The sequence below is a fragment of the Chiloscyllium punctatum genome, chromosome 13 (genome assembly GCF_047496795.1).
Source record: "Chiloscyllium punctatum isolate Juve2018m chromosome 13, sChiPun1.3, whole genome shotgun sequence".
NCBI classification, from domain to species: domain Eukaryota; kingdom Metazoa; phylum Chordata; class Chondrichthyes; order Orectolobiformes; family Hemiscylliidae; genus Chiloscyllium; species Chiloscyllium punctatum.
The window spans coordinates 94,131,713-94,150,672 of NC_092751.1; the positions used below are offsets into that span (position 1 = coordinate 94,131,713).

Genomic DNA, 18,960 nt, shown 5'->3' on the forward strand with positions numbered 1-18,960 from the left:
TAATTATCTTTCAATAATTCTTCCATCTGTGTAAGTGTAAAAATGGAATTAAATAACACAGTTCCTCTGTGTATTTTACTGGTATTCTATGTCGTTAGCCATCCGTGTATTATTTTCCTTTAGAAATGCATTGATAATTATTTGTCTTATCTCTGCAGCGCAACCACATGTTGCTAACGGGTTTTTAGATCTGATGTTGGAATGAACACCTGGAACCTTTTTTTTTAAAACTTGAAAATGTTTGACAGGATTTGCGAACAAGAGGGAGAGTTGAATCTTTCCAGTCCCCTGCTGACTTAAGCAATGGCAAGATCAGAAAGAAAAAACATTGTCAGTACCAAGGAAAAGAAAACAGATTTTCCACCCATTGGTTTAATGTCGAGGTGAAACTCTTGATAGCGTACGGCAAGTATACAAATCATAGAATTCCTACAGTGTGGAAGCAGGCCGTTTGGCCCGTCAAGTCCACATCATCCCTCCCACCCAGATCTAACTCCTTACCCTCTCCCTATAGTCCTGCATTTTCCATGGCCTATTCACCTCGTTGCATATCCCCTTTCACTATGGGTAATTTAGCCTGGCCAATCCACCGAACCCTGCACATCTTTGGACTGTGGGAGGAAACCAGAGCACCTGGCGGAAACCCACACTGACGCGAGGAGAATGTGCAAGCTCCAACACAGACAGTGGCCTGAAGGTGGAATGGAACCCAAGTCCCTGTAGTGAGACAGCAGTGGTAACCACTGAGATATCAAGCTGCCCCAATTTGTATTCATCAACGTCGCGTTATTACTTATCATGTGGGGGAAATGTGAGATTATGCACTTTGACAGAATGAATAAAGGGGTGTGAATTTTATTTAAATACAGAAAGAGGAATCGCAAAATGTTCAGTGCAAACTAGAAAAGAAAAGTGGAGTATTGGCCTTTGTTTCAAAACGAATGGTGTATAAAAGGAGAGAGGCTTTGCTAAAACTAAAGAAGGCTGTATTCTGGCCACATCTGGAATACTGTGAACAGTTTTCGGCCTCTTATCTTAAGAAAGATATCCTGGCATTGGAGCAGTCCAGAGAAGGTTCACGAGGCTGATATCAGGAATGGAGGGTCACCCTTATAAGGAGAGATTTAATAGGTTAGACCTATAATTGGAATATAAAAGAATGAGAGGCAACCTTGTTGAAACATAAAAGCTTTTTAGGGGATTTGATGGTTAGATGCAGAAAGGTTGTTTCCCCTTGTGGGAGAGTCTAGAACTTGAGGGCATATTCTCACAATAGTGGTTTGCACCTTTAAGACAGAGGTAAAGAGAAATTTCTTCTGAGGATCGTGAATCTATGGAATTTGTTACCACAGAGGAATTGTCAAGGCTGGGTCATTAATTATGTTTGAGCCAAGAGTAACATTTTCAGTCAATAAGGGGATCAGGAATTAGGGGAAAAAAGCAAGGAAGTAGAATTGAAGATTATCAGGTTGACTATGATCTCATTGAATGACAGAGCAGACTTGATGGGCTGAATGGCCTGCTTCTGCTCTTTTGCCTTATGCTCTTAACATGCCTTATTTGTATGTAGTTTCTTTCCAGGCATTGGAGAGTTCCTAGATAACAACAATTCCTGACATCTTAGTCTAACGCTCGGCGGCTCCAGCTTGCTGCTTGCTTCCTTGGCCCCCAGCATCTCATGGGCAGGGACCACTTGCATTCTTTGTCCACAAGGATGCCATCAGAAAGGCACCAGCCTTGCCACTTCATTGTGACACATCTCTAACATACTTCTGGTGCAGTTCAGGAGAAAGTGAGGACTGCAGATGCTGTAATGTAATTCAGTTCCTTCAGTACAGCAGGTTGGAGCTCACTGATGTTTCATTGTGAAGCTGCTGACAGGCCATTCTGTGCAGACGCAGGTCCCCATCTTGTGTTTCGGGCCAGGAGCTGTCTCACGACTCTGATCTTGATCTCATTTCACTCACTCACTTTGCAGTTACTTGGATTCTCACAGCATTTCTTGCCCTTTTTTTAAGCATTACCATTCAGAGCTTACATCCTCACAGTACTTCTCATATTGCCTTGCTGTTTAGTGCAGACATTAAGCTAGCTTGTCACTGGTAGCCACCAGTGATCAGTCAAAGCAGTGGATGTATTGCTGTATAACACTGTGCCATGTCAACGTTGTAGCTACACCATGTGTCAGCACTTTTTCAAACACACTGAATGTACTTCAGTCAAATGACTGTGTCTGAAAGTCCATGGGGAGTAGTTTTCTGTTGCTCAGACATTAGCGATACCTTATCCTTCCAGAGTAATCGGAGGTAGACTGGGCTCTTTCAGGATCAAAACCTTGAGGTCTGTTCATGGATTTATGTGATATACAGTGACAAATAATTTAATCAGGGTATCCAGTATCCCACAGGATGGCTTTGCTATTCCCTATTTCAGGTTTAAGCTTACTCGGTTTCTATTTACATAGTTGCTGATGAGACCAATCTTACTACCTGTGCAGTTCCGGTCTCTGGCCCGGGAGACCTGGGTTCAAGTTTCACCTGCTCCAGAGGTGTGTCAACATCCAAATTGTCCGCGGCATGTGAAACTGTAGGAATCCCCTTGTGAATACTGACCTGCAAAAGGAGGTTTGTGGTAGATAATAGAAGATCCCATAGCCAATTTTCAGCTGAGGCATTGGGAAAGGGAGTGCATTTGACTGTTACATTCTAAAGGTGAACTTGAGCACAGGATAACAACATAGGAACTGGGTGCAGAGAAAGCCATTCAACCCTTCAAGCTACCCCACCAAACAAGATCCTGACTGATCTGCCCTAGGGGGTTGGTACTGGCTCCAATTTTATTTGGCATTAATATAAATGATTTGAATGAGAATATAGTAGGTTTGTGGATGACACCAAAATTGGTGGTATAGTGGATAGTGAAGAAAGTTTTCTAAGATTACAAAGAGATCTTGATCAATCGGGTCAATGGGCTAAGGAGTGGCAGATGGAGTTTAATTTGGATAAGTGTGAGGTATTGCATTTTGTTAATGTGAACAAGGGCAATTAATGGTTGGGCCCTGGGTAGTGTTGTCAAATAGAGAGACCTAGGAGTTCAGGTACATAATTCTTTAAAATTTGCATCAGGTAGACTATAGAGGGTTCAGAAAAGATTTACCAAGATGTTGCTGGGAATGGAGGGTTTGAGTTATGAGGGAGAGGCTGGAAAGACTGCTACTTTTTTCACTGGAGTAAGGTGGGTGTGGGAGGTGAGCAGTCAGGTTTTGAGGAATGACCTTATCAAGGTTTACAGAATCACAAGGGGCAGAGACGAGGTGAATAGTAAGGGTTCTTTCTCTAGAGTGGGGAAGTTCAAAAGTAGGGGTATATTTTAAAGGTGAGAGGAGAAAGATTTTAAAGCGACCTGAGGGACAACTCTATAATACATAGGGTTGTTTTTGCATGGAATGAACTGCCAGAGGAAGTGATGGTTGCAGGTACTGTTACAACAACATTTAAAAGATATTTGGATAAGTACATAAATAGGAAAGGTTTGGAGGGAAGTAGGACTAGCTTGATTTTGGAACATGGTTGGCCTGGACCAGTTATACTGAAGGGTCTGTTTCCATGCTAAATGACTCAATGTCTCAGTGTTTCAAAGCCAGTTCAGCAGAGCTGTCAACTTCCCGATATTTCAAAAATCTGTCTACCTCCTCTTTAAACACATGAAGATTAGATCACTGAATAATTCTCTAGGGTGGAGAATTCCTGGTATTAGAAGAAGGCATTCCTTTGCATCTTGGTGTTAAATGAGAACTACAGAATAAGGAGACCATGTCACATTGTTCAACATGCCCCCACTAGTGAAATAGATGGATGGAGCCCATTATGACATGCTGTGTACTCTGGCTTTATTTCACATTTCCAGCATTTTCAGTAATTTGCTTTCAGTGTATTTCACGAGCCTGTGTACCTGGCAATCATATTGCGATTTTCATGTTACCATATCCTAAATAATGGATTCTAGTATTTCCCTTCTACAGTGACATCAGACTGACTGGTGTGCAGTTTCTTATTTTCTCTGTCCCTGCTTTCTTGAATAGTGGAATTGTATTTGTTAGCTTCCAATTAACAGGGACTGTTCTAGAATCTAGAGAATTGTGGAAGATCTGAAATCAGTGGGTCAGGTATGAGACATTTCTGTCAAATGATGTGCATCCGAAATTGACATTTTGGAATTCCGTCATTTCGAATTTTCATTCCAACCTTCAGGAACTTTTAAATATAAAATCAGTCTGTTAGTTCATTGATACTTTCTGAAATTAATATGTCTCTTGGGCAGTTTTGAGGTTTGCTGAGTCCGGCTGAGAAAAATTGTGACATTTTCTGGAAACCGAGATTAACGGTTTTTGTCAGCCTGACTGGCTGGAAATCTGCGTAACTGCCTGTGTTTCTATTTCCTGCAGCATCTTCCCTCCCGTTCTCTCACTAACCCTGACTGATTCCCCCACACCCCACTGCACCTCTCCCCCGCCCTCGCTCTGCCTACTCACCCTCTCTCAGGCCACGTCACCACCTGAAACAAAAGTAACAACCATGTCATCCATTTTCATAGCATCATTCCTATTCCAGGAGGAAAACAGCCCATAATAAGGCAGAAAGATTCAAGGCAGATAGTCAGATAGATAGAATCAAGACAGAAGCCCAACATGGCTTCTCACCCATTATGAGGATAGGATCCTGACTCCGAATACCAGTCAGCCTCTGGATTCGTATCTGATAATCTCTTTGACCTACTGTGCTGGGTCATCATGACTGAAGGCTCTGTTTCTTCCTGTACTGGTGACAACTGTGACAAGCTTTCTGGCTTCATGTTTGAGCTAAATAGCAAGGCAGACAACAGGATTGTGAGCCTGGTGCCTCTGACCGAAGGGCCTGGTGCAGAAAGGCAAGGCAGAAAGAGGTGCCAGAGTAACCAGGTATGCTCAAACTGAGTTAGTGATTATGGCATGGAGCGAAGAGCATGAGGATGCAGCCTGGTCCACTCCATGAGCGAGGTGTGTCCCACTGACCACACAGTGTCCTTGCTGCAGCATTGCATTGGGAGTTGACAGTGTCGCAGTGAAGTGGATAAGCTCCTGTAAGTGGATTGGAGATGAGCCATAAGGGTTCTTAGAGGTTGCCACACTTCACATGCCAGTGTTTGTGGATGTGGGGAATGTGTGACCAATACCCATGGACTATTCCCTGAGACGTTGGTGCCTGGGTTCCAACATGCAGCTCCTTTGGAGTGAGCTGACATCACCAGGTACTCCCTCTGCCTTCCATGTGATGAATTCTCAGCGCCTTGCTTTTTTGCCTAGTAGTATAGAATACTGCATATTAATGAGACAAGATCTTCAGGTTTATCAAACAATGATCCCCGTTAGCTGGCAAAGTCAGAATCTCGCCATTCTACCCAGAGCTTGACTAAACAATGCAGCAAGTTACTCTCAATGTTGAGATAGGCCTTGATGGACATCTCCCACATTTTCCCCCACAACCCATGTCATTCATTCCTTACAATTTTATGTCTGCTGTCTGTCCGAGAATCAGCTGCTGCTGCACCTTCTGCACTGGCAGCTGAGATTTGGGGAAAGAAAATGTGCAATTGGGCACCAAGATACACAAAGCTAAATAACTGGGTTATTTCAAGAGGAGAGACCAGGAATCAATGGGGTTGTTGTAGCAGTTGTAACAAGGTCGGAATAGAATATGAATAGAATATAATATGCATTCCTTGACTGGGGCGGTTAATCTGGTCCAGTCAGGGAGCCCTGGCTAACAGATAAGAAAAGGTGTGTCAGACATCCTGCTCACTCTGACAGCTAGCTCGAAGGAAGCAGGATCAGTGTCGAGGACTGTTCATGTGTAAATAAAGGCTGAATTGGTGACAGGATACTGGTTTCTGTGGAGTTATTCCAGTTGCTAAGTACTGTTAAAGAGAGAAAAGATAGCCAAGTACAGACATTGGAAACAAAAGTTAGTTCACTGCTTCCTCCAAAGGAGTTGCATGTTGGAAACCAGGCACCAACATGTCAGGGCATGGTCCATGGATACTGGCCACACATACCCCACATCAACAAACACTGGTATCTGAAATGTGGTAGCCTCAAAGAACCCTCATGGCTCATCTCGATCCATTTACAAGAGGTTATGCACTTCACTGCTGCATTGACAACTCTTAGAAATGATAGAATCCCTACACTGTGCAAACAAGTCATTTGGCCCAACAAGTCTGCACTGACCCTTTGAAGAGTAACCCACTCAGACTCATTCCCCCTACCCTATTACTCTACATTTATCCCTGACGAATGCACCTAACCTACACATCCCTGAATAGTATGGGCAACTTAGCATAGCCACTCCACCTAACCAGCATATCTTTGGACGGTGGGCGGAAACCCACGCAGACACGGGGTGTATGTGCAAACTGCACACAGATAGTCGCCCAAGGCTGGAATCAAACCTGGGTCCCTGGTGCTGTGAGGCAGCAGTGCTAAACACTGAGCCACCATGCTGTCCATACTCTCACGACAGTGCTGCAGCAAGGACACTGTGTGGTCAGGGGGATGCACCCAGCTCATGAACTGTACCAGGCTGCATCATCGGGCTCTTTGCTCCCCGTCATATCACTCACTCCGTTTGAACACAGCAGGTTGCTCCAGTACCTCTGCCTTGCCTTTCTTCACTTTGCCCCTCAGCTAGAGATACCAGGCTCACAGTATTGCTGTCCTCCTTGTCCCAGCATAAAATGGAAGGAGAAATTGAAGAAATTAATTAGAAGAGGAGGGAAATGTCAAAGGGATGCTGGTAACCCTGAGGGAAGCTTGAAGAAAGGCAGAGAAGGAGCAGGATACCACTCATGGTCCCACTGAAGCCATGGTGATATCAAACAAATGATCACATAGTTATAGATGCATTTTCAAGGTTATGTCTGGTGTTAAATATTAATTCAGTGTTCATAATTCCTGATATACTGATGATTAAATGCTGAAATCTTGAAATGCTAAGGTCAGCATTTGTTGATTTAACGCAAATGCATTTATTCGCATTCTTGATACAGAAGGTAAATAAAATGGAAACAAATATTTCTTTACTTGAAGTGTCTTTATGCATTCATTGCACATCATTAACAGCACCATGATTCAATGAATCTTTGTTGAAATATAATTTGGACCTTTTTATCTTTAGCGACTAATTTTCAGATCTTATCTTGCTCCTGAATATATAAATGCTATCTCTTACAAGCATCTTTTTTTAAAAATCCTAGGATGTAGCCTGTGTTGTTCAGGACATTTTTCTTCCTTTGGTCACATTAGTTTCTCCAGTACTATTTCTGTGCTAATACTGATTCCTCATACTCACTCAACCCTCCTTTTGTTCCCTATTTTCAATTCCCCACTTTGGAATTTTTTTTAACACCTTCTACTGCCTTCTCTATAACCATGACTACATTTTGCAAATGTTTTCTTGACTGCAAAGTACTTTGGGCTAATAAGTCTGAGAGAGGCACTGCTTGAGTGCAAGTCCTGATTGGGTCAGAGATAAGTTTGATTTTGTAAATAGTGAGTTCTCAAGAATAATAGTTTAAAAACTAGCTGATAACCTTTTTGAGTATTGAAATTATTTTCCCATAAAGTGTACATGAAAGCAGCTTCTATATAGTGCCTAACTCTGTGTACACATTGCTTTTCAGCAATCAACCATGGAAAAGTTACAGTCTGTTAATCCGGATCTGACCACCGGAGGGAGCTTTTATACCCGTGTTCTGAATTTGAAGTCAATCCCAGTGGCTTGTCTCTACATTGCAATGATCATCTTCTCCACCTACTGGCAGAAGTACACAAAGCCTCTGGAGTTGCAGAAGGTGAGGACATTGCTTCCTTGTGATTGCGGTTGCAAGTACACTCATCCAGCAGCCATCAGGGTGGGAAGCAAGTTACTGTAAATTAACTTGGTTAGGATATGTCATATTTTGTTGTCTGGAATTCTCAGTGAAATGAAGAAACTCTTGATAGGTAATAATGCAGTGTTAAAAATAAAGTTATTTCACAATCAAAGTGAGAATTCAGTAAATCGATAATGCTTTCCTCAAACACAATTGATAAACAACTTTGTTTCTGAGTCTGGAGGCCTGTTTTGCCTTTGAGATAATCATACTCTAGTTCTTTGAGACCATCAAAACACCAGATCGTTGAACTGAAACATTTGCTATTTTTTTTTCCTCTTCACGGTATCAGTTTGACCTGCTGGGTATTCCCAGTGTTTGCTGTTTTTAACATCAAATTGTTTGAATCTGTTGAGTTAATCTGATGTGTCAATGAATAGTCTCATTTGCTTCACTCACAATAATTGACAAAAGCATGAATGTAACCACAATCTTGCATGTATCGATTATAGTGGGATTTCTGACAAGTGCTAATTACGTAACAACACTGACCATTTTCATTAATTAGTTTAACGAGTCCCTTACATTACAGGTTGTTTAGAAACCAAGTGGTCAGTAAGTGTGCTGCTGGAATATAATACAACTGGGAATGAGCATGAAACAATTAAACAAACTTTAAATATGAATGTTTGGACTTCGTTTATATTTGGATGATGTCCAGCAACAAAACCACTGGGTTAATGTATCCCCAAAGCTGTAATTATATATTCTTACCTAATTCCTGAGGAACATGCCTATGCACAGATCACAGTTAATAATCTAAGTTAATAGATGGGGTACTCATCTCCATTCTATCATTAAAAATTCAAAGACAGCTGCCTGAGGCTTTTCTTAAAATATTGGCTGCAGATCTCTCCTAATAAGTCGGTTGGTGAGTGGGCATTGGAAAATTGAGCCACGCAAATCAGAAAGGGTGCAGTGTAGAGCCTCCATTTGTGCTGATTCTCTCTCAGCCGGTGGAGTGACTGGCTCTGGTTCTGGCTAACTGGCTGGAGGCAAAAGGGTTACCACTGCAGATTACTGTGCAAAAATGTCCTCCTGGAAAGTGTGTATGTGTGTGGTGCTGTGAGTCATGTTGGAGGCAGTGGAAGATCGGATCAATTCCGCACACAATGCAAGCCCCCCCTCGCCTTTGAAAATGGATGAACAGCCTATGAATGCTTATTAATGAAGGTGTAAATGAGGTATTGGACGGGGATACCAACTGCAAATGTAAAGTATCCTCTGCAGCAGAGGGGAGCAATGTGCTATAAATGTGTGCTATTTCCCCCTGATCATTTGCCTATTTGTGCTATTTTCTAGTCTGTTAAAACAATCATAGCATCCCTACAGTGTGGAAGCAGGCCCTTCAGCCCATAAGATCCGTATTGACACTCCGAAGAACATCCCACCCAAACCCATCCTATCCCTGTAACCTTACATTTCCCATGGCTAACCCACCTAGTCTGCACATCACTGGACACTATGAGCAATTTAGCATGGCCAATCCACCTAACCTGCACATCTTTGGACTGTGGGAAGAAACTAGAGCACCCGGAGGAAACCCATGTAATCGCGGGGAGAATGTGCAAAGTCCACAGAGACAGTCGCTCAAGTGTTGAATCGAACTTGGTGCTGTGAGGCAACAGTGCTAACCACTGAGCCACCGTATCATCCTGTGAGTTAATGGTTCCCAACCATGATTTGCAAGGCCAATAAAAATGAACTTTAGCTTTTAATTAGTTATTGATTCTTAAATTTAATTTTGTTCATTTTACAAAACTGGGTGGAGGACTCCAAAGCTAGAGGAAATAGGTTTAAAGGTGAGGGTGGAAAGACTTAAAAGGGACCTAAAGGGCAACTTTAACATGCAGAGGGTAGTGCGTGTATGCAGTGAGCCGCCAGAGGAAGTGGAAGAGGCTGGTACAATTGCAACATTTAAAAAGGCATCTGGATGGGTTTATGAATAGGAAGGGTTTAGAGGGATATGGGCCAAATGCTGGCAAATGGGACTAGATTATTTTTTGGTATCTGGTTGGCATAGATGGTTTGGACCAGGGTCTGTTTCCATGCTATACATTTCCATGACTCTAAAACGTATGGTTCTGTGTGAAATTTTAAGGTAATTGGTTTCATGCCCTAAACTTTTGCACCCCCTTATTGACAGAGTCAGTCCTACCCATGGTGGTCGATGGTTGCTGCGCCTGATTTGGTTATATGCGGCTGATATGGCCACACGGGTATATTCCTTAGTTGCTACTTCTCTGCCTTTAAAATGCCAGTGTCTAACAAAGGCAAATGCATTTTGGGTTTCAGCCATAACTACAATCTAAAATTGCTTTTGTCTCACATTTAAGTTCTTAGTTAACAGGTTCAATTGGCGGTATCTTTAAATAGGAGATGTGCAACATTTTGCGTGTCAACCATAGCTTAGCACACTTATCCCCATATCAGAAGGTTGTGACCAAGTTCCACTTGACGAATTGAGCACAGGTATCTAGGCTAACACTCCACTGCAACACTGAGGGAGTGCTGCATTATCAGAGATGCCATCAATTCAGATAAGATGCTAAACCAAGATCATTTCTTATCTCTCAAATTGGCATAAAAGAGACCATAACATTTTCAAGATGAGCAAGGGAGTTCTTCCTGTTATCCTTTGCAATATTTAGCCAACATGACTAATAAAAACAGATTAATTATCACATTGCAGTTTGTGGGAGCTTGTGCGCAGATTTCTGGCCGTATTCTGACTTTACAACACTGATTACACTTCAATAGGATTTAATTGACTGTAAAATGCCTTTGAATGTTCTAAAGTTTTGAAAGGTACTGTAAAAGTACATTATTTTTCCTATCTTGCTTTCTACCTTTCTATTGAGGTTTTCTGTTCTGCTGTCTTTTATTCTTCATGGATGGTGTTAAGTGTTTGCTTTCCATTTATGTAGCACTAATATTCAGAATTAGTCATTCAGAGGCTGAGATTTAAAAAAAATATACTCATGCATTGTTAGACTTGTTACTGTGCCAATGATTACCTTTAAACTTGACCGGTTTCATATAAACCTAACTTAATGTGTATTAGATTTAGTATCAGTTGTAAGTTTTTGGTTTAAAAATGATTATTCGCACTGTTATATTTGACAAAAAGCAGTTCTGAATCCTGTTGATATGTCTATTTGCTATTTTCCCACTTGGGTAATAAGGCACATGAATGATTCATGCCTAACATACATAATGCATAATTAAATCACAATTTGATGGAGTGGAATTTATTAATTGTGAAGACACATGTGTTTCTGTAATACACTAATTCATTTCTAAGTTTTTATTGCCACATTGCTCATTCGGCTGTAATCAGCTGCTGTGTTGAGTTCCTAAGTAACAGTTGCACATTGTTGCAACAAATTATCCACAAAAACATGCTAAATACAGGCAGGGTGTGTTAATATACAGATTGGTGCAATATGTTTATTTTCCAAGAAAAGTTATCATGTTAATTACAGTAACAGTGGCAATTTAATCATTTGTCCTTGGCTGTCGAAACCAAGTTCTGATAGATTAATGAGGTTGATGGATTGCAGATTGTGCTGTGGAGTTCGTGTAGATTATAAATAAGGCCTTGTGCTAACAATGTGAGTGAAAATTGAAGCATAAATATCAACTAAAACCCCTTTTTTGCTTTTAGCAAACTGACAAACACAAAACTTTTTATCTAAATTTTCTCCTCTGAACAAAGACTTGCAGTTGCTTTTGGGATAGGCAAGTTTTAGCCTAATGAGTTATATGTACTGTAAAGCAACAATGTGTTGTGAGTGCCGGGTATCATTTCAGGCCAAGAAAGGCATGCAAAAAGCTTGCATTAGAATGGACCCAGAATGCTCCCAATGGCTTAATATGTAAATATAGCATCCAATATAATGTGTAGTATTATGGGTTCCTGGTTAGTGCTGAATGAACTGGCCCCTAAGTCCAAAGTGAAGGTAGATAAAAATTAACCAAAGTTTATTTTTACGACTGACATCCAAATTTGGGTGCCAAGACCGATAATGAGGTTAAGACTGAGCAGGGCTCAATTTGAATGACCTACATGGTCACAATGCCTTCTGAGGCTTGCAGAGGTTCAGGGTGTACCAAACAGGACATTGTACCAATTGCATTGTTTCCTGCAAAGTTCTACATACTCGGGAGCAAAAGCAAAATAAAAAATGTGGGTTAAAATTACATCACAATATGTCCTAATCTACACAGGTTGGACTGTAGCAGGTCTGCCTGTGCAAGTGTATGAAATATTTTAACATTACTGTTAAAAGCACATTTTATGTGATATGTGCAATTGTATGTAATTATTCATCCTTCTAGTCCCATGTTAACTAATCAAATGCATTTTAACCTTAAGAATCACAAAAACTGTATTTTAATTAATAAAAGGTAAAATTTAATCCCAAGTGTTTGATCTGTAGAATACACAGATCCAGAAAGGTCCACTGGGATTTTTTTTTAGTAGGTGCATAATATTTGAAGTCCTGTCAAGTAACACTAGTCTACTTCCATGAAACAACCTGTCATATGACAGTGTTATTGATATCTTTGATGGACAGATAGCTATTATCAAAAGAATTGAGTACAGCTCAAAACCTAATCATAACATTTTATTCGCTAAACTTATAAAACAAATTGAAGCCTGAATTGAGTTAAGATTTTATTTAGAAGCAGCATATATGCTAAACTGTTAGCTGCTTTCTGCATTCGCAGGCAGTTCACTTGCCTCTCTGATGTCCTTTCCTGCCTCTCTCTGTTGCCCCATTTCTCTCTTTTTCCTTTTATATTTATTTGGTTGTAGATGCCAAGTAATAAAGCAGTAAATCTGGTGTCATTTCCTAGTCACTGACGTTACATGTTTATGAATGGCTGGGAGATGATCGTAAACTACAGAGAAAGTGTAACATAGTCAGAGTGGTATAAACATTTGACACCGGCCATCTTGTCTAAATCTGTTTGATAAATTCAGCCTGGGTCTGAAATCCCTTTTTTCCCGAGGCTATTGATTTCAGCAGTGTACCAGAATATGATACATTATCTGAGTTAGTATTGGACGCAGTGTTACATAGTTATATTGCTAATGGCTCCCTTGCTTCCCATACACTTAAAAAATAGTTTAATTTTAGACTTTAGTAATGTTGTCGCAATGTGTTTCTTCTCTTTTCTTTCTAAACAATAGCCACGTTTGATTTATTCCTAATGCACTGTTTAGAATAATATCACCCATTTTATACAGAATTTGAGCTGAAGCTTGCCTTGTGTGCATTTGTTAATTTCACTATAATAAATGTTGTTCCAGAAAATTAGAATGTTGAATATTACATGTGTAAAAAAAAAGTGAAGATTGAGAATAAAACACAAAAGGCTCAGTGTTTTCAGATTGTGTTTTGAATAATTTGAAATTCAAATACAGTAACATAGTGCCAAAGTACCATCAAGCATTAATGGAAGGATAACACTTCAAGGACTGCAATAGCATATCTACACCAACAAAGAGATTTTTTTTTCTTTTTCCTATTCCATTGCTGTCCCAGCATCACAGTAGAGAGGTAGGCAGCAACCTGTTTGTAGACTCTGTCATTGTCACTCAATAACTGACTGCATATAAAATCCTCTGCTGATTCTTCTTTCAAAATCTTTCCCCCATCTCTCTAATGGCAAGTCATCAACTCAGATTGGAGACTCAGTGCCAGATAAAAGTGCAGGCACAAACTGATGGCACGATACTCTGTAGCTCAGCGTGTCGGCATGGTAGAGCTGCAGTACACAGGGCCATATATGGTGGTTATTTATTTTGGAATTATTAACTGCAGTCCCTATTTGGCTAGCACTTAGTTACAAGCCAACTTTTCAATTGAGTATTTTTGGTAATACCATAAATACAGAAACAAAGCTCAGGCACTCTGAGATTGTCAGCTAAATTCCCATGTTGAATTACTGCTGTAAATTATCTGCTAGCTAGTGTTTGTTCTAACATATTGATCTTCTGTGGTCCTCACTTGAGAAAGATAAAGTAGGAAGTCTCTTCTCTTGACCATCTCCTATTGTCTTTGGCACTATCTGTTCCATAGCTTCTCTTTTGCTCTGCTGTTCTCCTGCACTTTTCCTATTATGATGTTGTTGACTCTTTTGTTCACTTATTTTCTTACTCTTCCTTGTATTTGCATATTGATCTCAAGGAGCCATGGGAAGAGTGGAGGCCATCTTCAGTTTGATGAGTAGAGGGAAGGGGGCGGCTGGGGAGTTGAGGTAACGGTTAAGTTTTCTGACTGTTGAGTGAAAATTTGGAGCATGTTGGGTGGGATGGGTTTTGGAGTTGGGTGTTGTTGGATGAATCTGGTGCCCTGAGGATTTTACAGGATCAGAGCACAAACATAGTTGCCTGGAGCAGTGAGCTGGGGGGTGGGGGGGGGGGGGGTTGGGGAGTGGGCGGGGGGGGGGGGCAGGCGGGGGGCAGGCAGCTGGGTTTTGCCAAGCAAGGGAGGCAGTTTGATGCAGAGGATTTTTATGATCGAATCCTGACAGTGTGGAAGCAGGTCATTCAGCCTGTCATGTCCATACTGACCCTCTGAGGAGCATTTAACCCACACCCACCTCTATGTATACAAAGCAGACAGGAGATTGACAGATACCATTACACTGTGTGTGATCATCACAGAAATATTGAAGGAGCAAATTTAAGTATAAATTCTGGAATTATGGGAAGTATCTGTGGATGAAAGTTTTGGTTGACATGTAAATGTAGTGAAGTTGTTTTTTCACATGGTAATTTTATGTCATGTTATTAATATTGATTGTTGATTAAACCGTTGACATTGATTTTGAGATTAATGATCCAGTTTTGCTTTCTTCTGAAATAAAAGCAGAAATTGCTGGAAAAACCAAGCAGGTCTGACAGCGCATATAGAGAGAAATTAGAGTTATGTTTCGGGTCTAGTGATGTTCCATTGAACTTATGGTAGCTAGGAAAACCACTTCTTTGTGTGTCCAACTGTGTTTCTCTCTCTCTCTGAGCTCTATTTGCACCGATCATTTACTCTCCCCAACTCCCCCTACTCTTCTGCACATGTATCAATGTTTTCCTAGCTATCATCAGCTCTGAGGAAGGATAACTGGATTTGACATGTTAACTCTGATTTCTCTGCACAGATACTGCCAGACCTGCAGAGTATTTCCAGCAATTTCTGTTTTCTTTTCTGATGTCCAGCATCTGCATTCTTTTGGTTTTTTTTTTGCTTTCTTCTAGTTGAGCAGATGTGACACTTTCTCCAAGACTTAAAGTGACAAATCAGGGCAAAATATGCAATTATACCAAGGGTATACAGTTTATTTTCAACACACAATTCATACTTTCATTAATTCATTGTGGTATCAGCAGGTTGTGGGTTATTAAGGATATTGGTATGTCAGTTGAAGGTATTTGATAAGATGTAATTGTCTGATTATGCTTTGGAAACTTTTACATTAAATTAACATTAAAGATGCTGCATAAATGCGAAATATTGTTAGTAAAATATTGATGCGAGCTCTTAGATTAGAAGAAAGTATCTATTATTCAAAAAGGATCAACAAATATTATAATTAATAATTTTCTTAAGTAAAAATGTGTTGGAACACCTGACATAATTTGTATTTTTTTTAACTGAACACACTACTCTCGTTTGAGAGAAGGCTGCACTGAAGTGTAGTATAAAAAGGGTCTCCATGATTCTCAACATTTGCTCTCTCTGGAAGCCTGTGTAATTGTCATTCAGGACTGAATTTCACCCAATTTTGGGACTGGTATGAAACTGCGGTATACCATTCGGATCAGTATAAATTATTATCAGTAATATGGTGCTTGTTTCAATGAGGAAAGGTTTCAATTTTACATGATCTCCACCAATCAGTGTTTGTGAGGGTTGAACATGCTGTACCTTTATAAAAACAGCTCCTGGTGAAATATATATCTCTGAAATTTGCCACTTCAAAACTCAGATGGACTCTAATTCTGAACCAACTTGTGCACTGATAGAATTTCTGCCACTTGAACACACTATTTTTAATATTTCCTCAAACACCATCTTTTCTCCACCAAAATGCCATCTGTTTGGATCTAAATTTCTATAAACTAGAGATATTAGTTCTCAATTTGTGCTTACTTTTGCAACAAAGATCATCAGCCAATCTGCAGTGTTTCTCAATAAAATCAATTTAAGAAAATTGCTGATTGAAAGGACATTTCACACTACATTTCTGAATGATGCTGCTATACTTTGGTCTAATCTAGTGATAGGTTAGCAGTAGTTGCTAAGTATTATGATTGGAATAATTTATAATGATTTTATGCTTGCAGTAGCAGGACTTAATATTCCTTTTTTAATTGAAAATACTTATTCAAAGTTCATAGTTTGAATTACTATTGGCTGTGGATGATTATTAAGTGAATATTGTTTCCTTTCAATCAGGTTTTATTGAGTTTTAGACTTAATGAGGCACAGCTATGTGGCTATTAGAATTGAAGAGGTGGTGATATTATATGACTCCATAAAATATATGTATACATTTATATTCTGTATACACACTGAGGTTTGCTATTATAATAGAGAGGCTGTTTGCGTAGAAAATACCAGGCAATCTCTTCAGTTTTTATTTTGCAGCACTGTATCTACCGTCATGAATCCTATTTTAAAACAAAAATGGGTAATATATGTATTTGGAACTCAAAAGGCATCTAGTCACCAGGGGAGTCTTTTCTGCAATGAGCACAAATTGGACTCCTCCCAGACATATGTAGGCCACTTTTTAAGAAAGGCAGGATTTGGACAGAATATCCCTTGCAGCCTCATAAAGGGAATGTGACAGAGAGGCAGCACCTTTACCCAGGCAAATCCCAACTACTATTAGTAAATACCTCAATCCTCAAACAATGCCAGAGTCCCCAATGTGTGTGCAACCAGACTGTCAATGCTAATTTTGCACAGTGTTCTACTCTGACTTTATAAATTACATTCCTATAATGTATTGAAACTGTTAAAAGCTACATGGGCATCCAGTGAATGTTATTCCCTTATTAATTCCTATGTCCACATTCAGAACAGAACTTGTCAAGCTGTAATTATGCACTCCACCCAACAGGGACACATAAATGCTACCACTGGCAAGAGGGCATGATTTGAATCTTTTAAGATTACATAGGAAGTTTCCACCTTAAATATGTGCAATAGAATTCCTACTAGCAGCTTGCAAATAAGACTGGAATACAAGAGTTTAACAAGCAACTGAGTTAAGTCTGCATGGCCTGATCCAATTATCCCTGATCTCTAAACCCATTTCATTCTAAGATACAGGTGGGTCTGCACACTAAAGCCAAGGGTATCAGGAACAGGTTCTATCATTTGTCTATGCACCAAACAACTGGGAAGTCCAGTGTTGTAGAACAAGGAAGGGAGCACCCAGGAAACCAGGAGGCTGGAGTTTCTCAGTGGGAACCATAGCCAATTTATCAACCATTTTAGGATTAATAATTAATATGAAACTATTAATAATTCAAAACACCAATTTCCAACATTAATTGTACCTTTTTAATTAAACACTTAGCTGTAACAGTGTCAATTTGAATATTTATCCCCACAAATTTTATGAACTCTTAATTTCAAAAGGCAAATATTACATTTTGGATTCTATGAGTTGAAAAATTATTGTGCACAATATTAGCATGTGAACACTTAATGTAGCATTGCTTTATCCAATTTAACAGCTTATTTCAAATAAGGATAGGTTAATGCCTCTGTTAAATAGTGCACAAACAAATGTCAGATGAATGTGTTAAGGGCTTATACAAAATTTCTCAGCTGTGGTACTTTTATTCCGAACAAAATATTGCTGGTTAAATGTAGTCTTACTATAATCTATACAACGTACTTTATCATTTTGTAGCTACCGAGAATGATATCCCTGAAAAGTTGATCTGTATTTATGCAGTAAATCTTTGCTGTATCGGGCCAATGACATTAGAAGATATTTGGGCTATTGTATTTGAGATATCCGATTTCCATTGTTCTCCATTAACATTGACCTTCTCTCTGGGTCAATCAGCTCACTTTGATGCAGTGCTGCTAACTCTTTCACTATAGGAAATGAGGGCAAAACAAATAAATGACCCTGCTTGTTATCAGAAATGGCAAGGGTGTGAGTTACAGATGTAATTACCTTGCTTACGGCACCTCTTGATTTTTAGCCACTCGTAGACAATCTGGGTCAAAAGCAGCATGGAATTACATACTTCTGAATCTAATCTTAACTCAAATCTCATAGTCATTTCGAGGCGTAGATTTTATTGAAATGGGCAGGGTTCACAGGCAATGCAAGTGCCATTCACTGTGATAAAGACCGCTTTCACTAACCAACATGCCCTTGCTGACATTTGGTCATTGCAACTTTCCAACTGAGTGTCCTGGAAGTTTATTAATTTTGGATGCAAAGTTACTTCAAGTACAAGGAAGAGCTGCATAAATCCTTTCTGTGCTCGCATCGTAGCTACAAGCTTTGATGTTTTAAAATGTCCGTTGCTGCTGTATATCTGCTGTTTTCTGGATGTTGCTTCTTGACAGCTGCTGCAATCCCCAGAGAGGCCTAATTTATTACCCTGATTCTCTTTTTCTCTGTAATGGATATGGTATTACAGGAGGTTGCATTTTTTTGTTACTTGGAGGTCACTGTGACCTTGTCTGGTGGTAATAAGAAAGATTAAAAATCCAGCCTTGTCTACTCAGGAATTCTAGTCAGATATGGAAACTATGGATCACCCTAAATTAATTGCACCACTATCCTGTGCTAGTTGTTCATGGAAATTAGGGAGAGCAGTGACAGACATTTTTGAGGGGTAAAATGCCAAGTTAACTAAATATTAATTATGTAACACCCTGACAACAATTTCTGGTGTAGATCATTTCAGTACTATACAGCTTGACCTGATTTCATCAGCAGGAC

The 18,960-nt window shown here is 39.8% G+C and overlaps 1 protein-coding gene across 6 annotated transcripts in view; it reads left to right on the top strand.

Annotated features, from left to right (window-relative positions):
• The window catches only part of LOC140484682 (very long chain fatty acid elongase 5-like), a 74,486-nt gene that overhangs the window by 19,431 nt on the left and 36,095 nt on the right, over nucleotides 1–18,960 (top strand). For all 6 annotated transcript variants that reach the window (XM_072583298.1, XM_072583296.1, XM_072583297.1 and 3 more), the window contains one exon: nucleotides 7,717–7,887. In XM_072583298.1, the coding sequence (XP_072439399.1) occupies nucleotides 7,726–7,887 (162 nt within the window). In that variant the 5' untranslated portion in view covers nucleotides 7,717–7,725. The remainder of the gene's footprint in view (nucleotides 1–7,716; nucleotides 7,888–18,960) is intronic.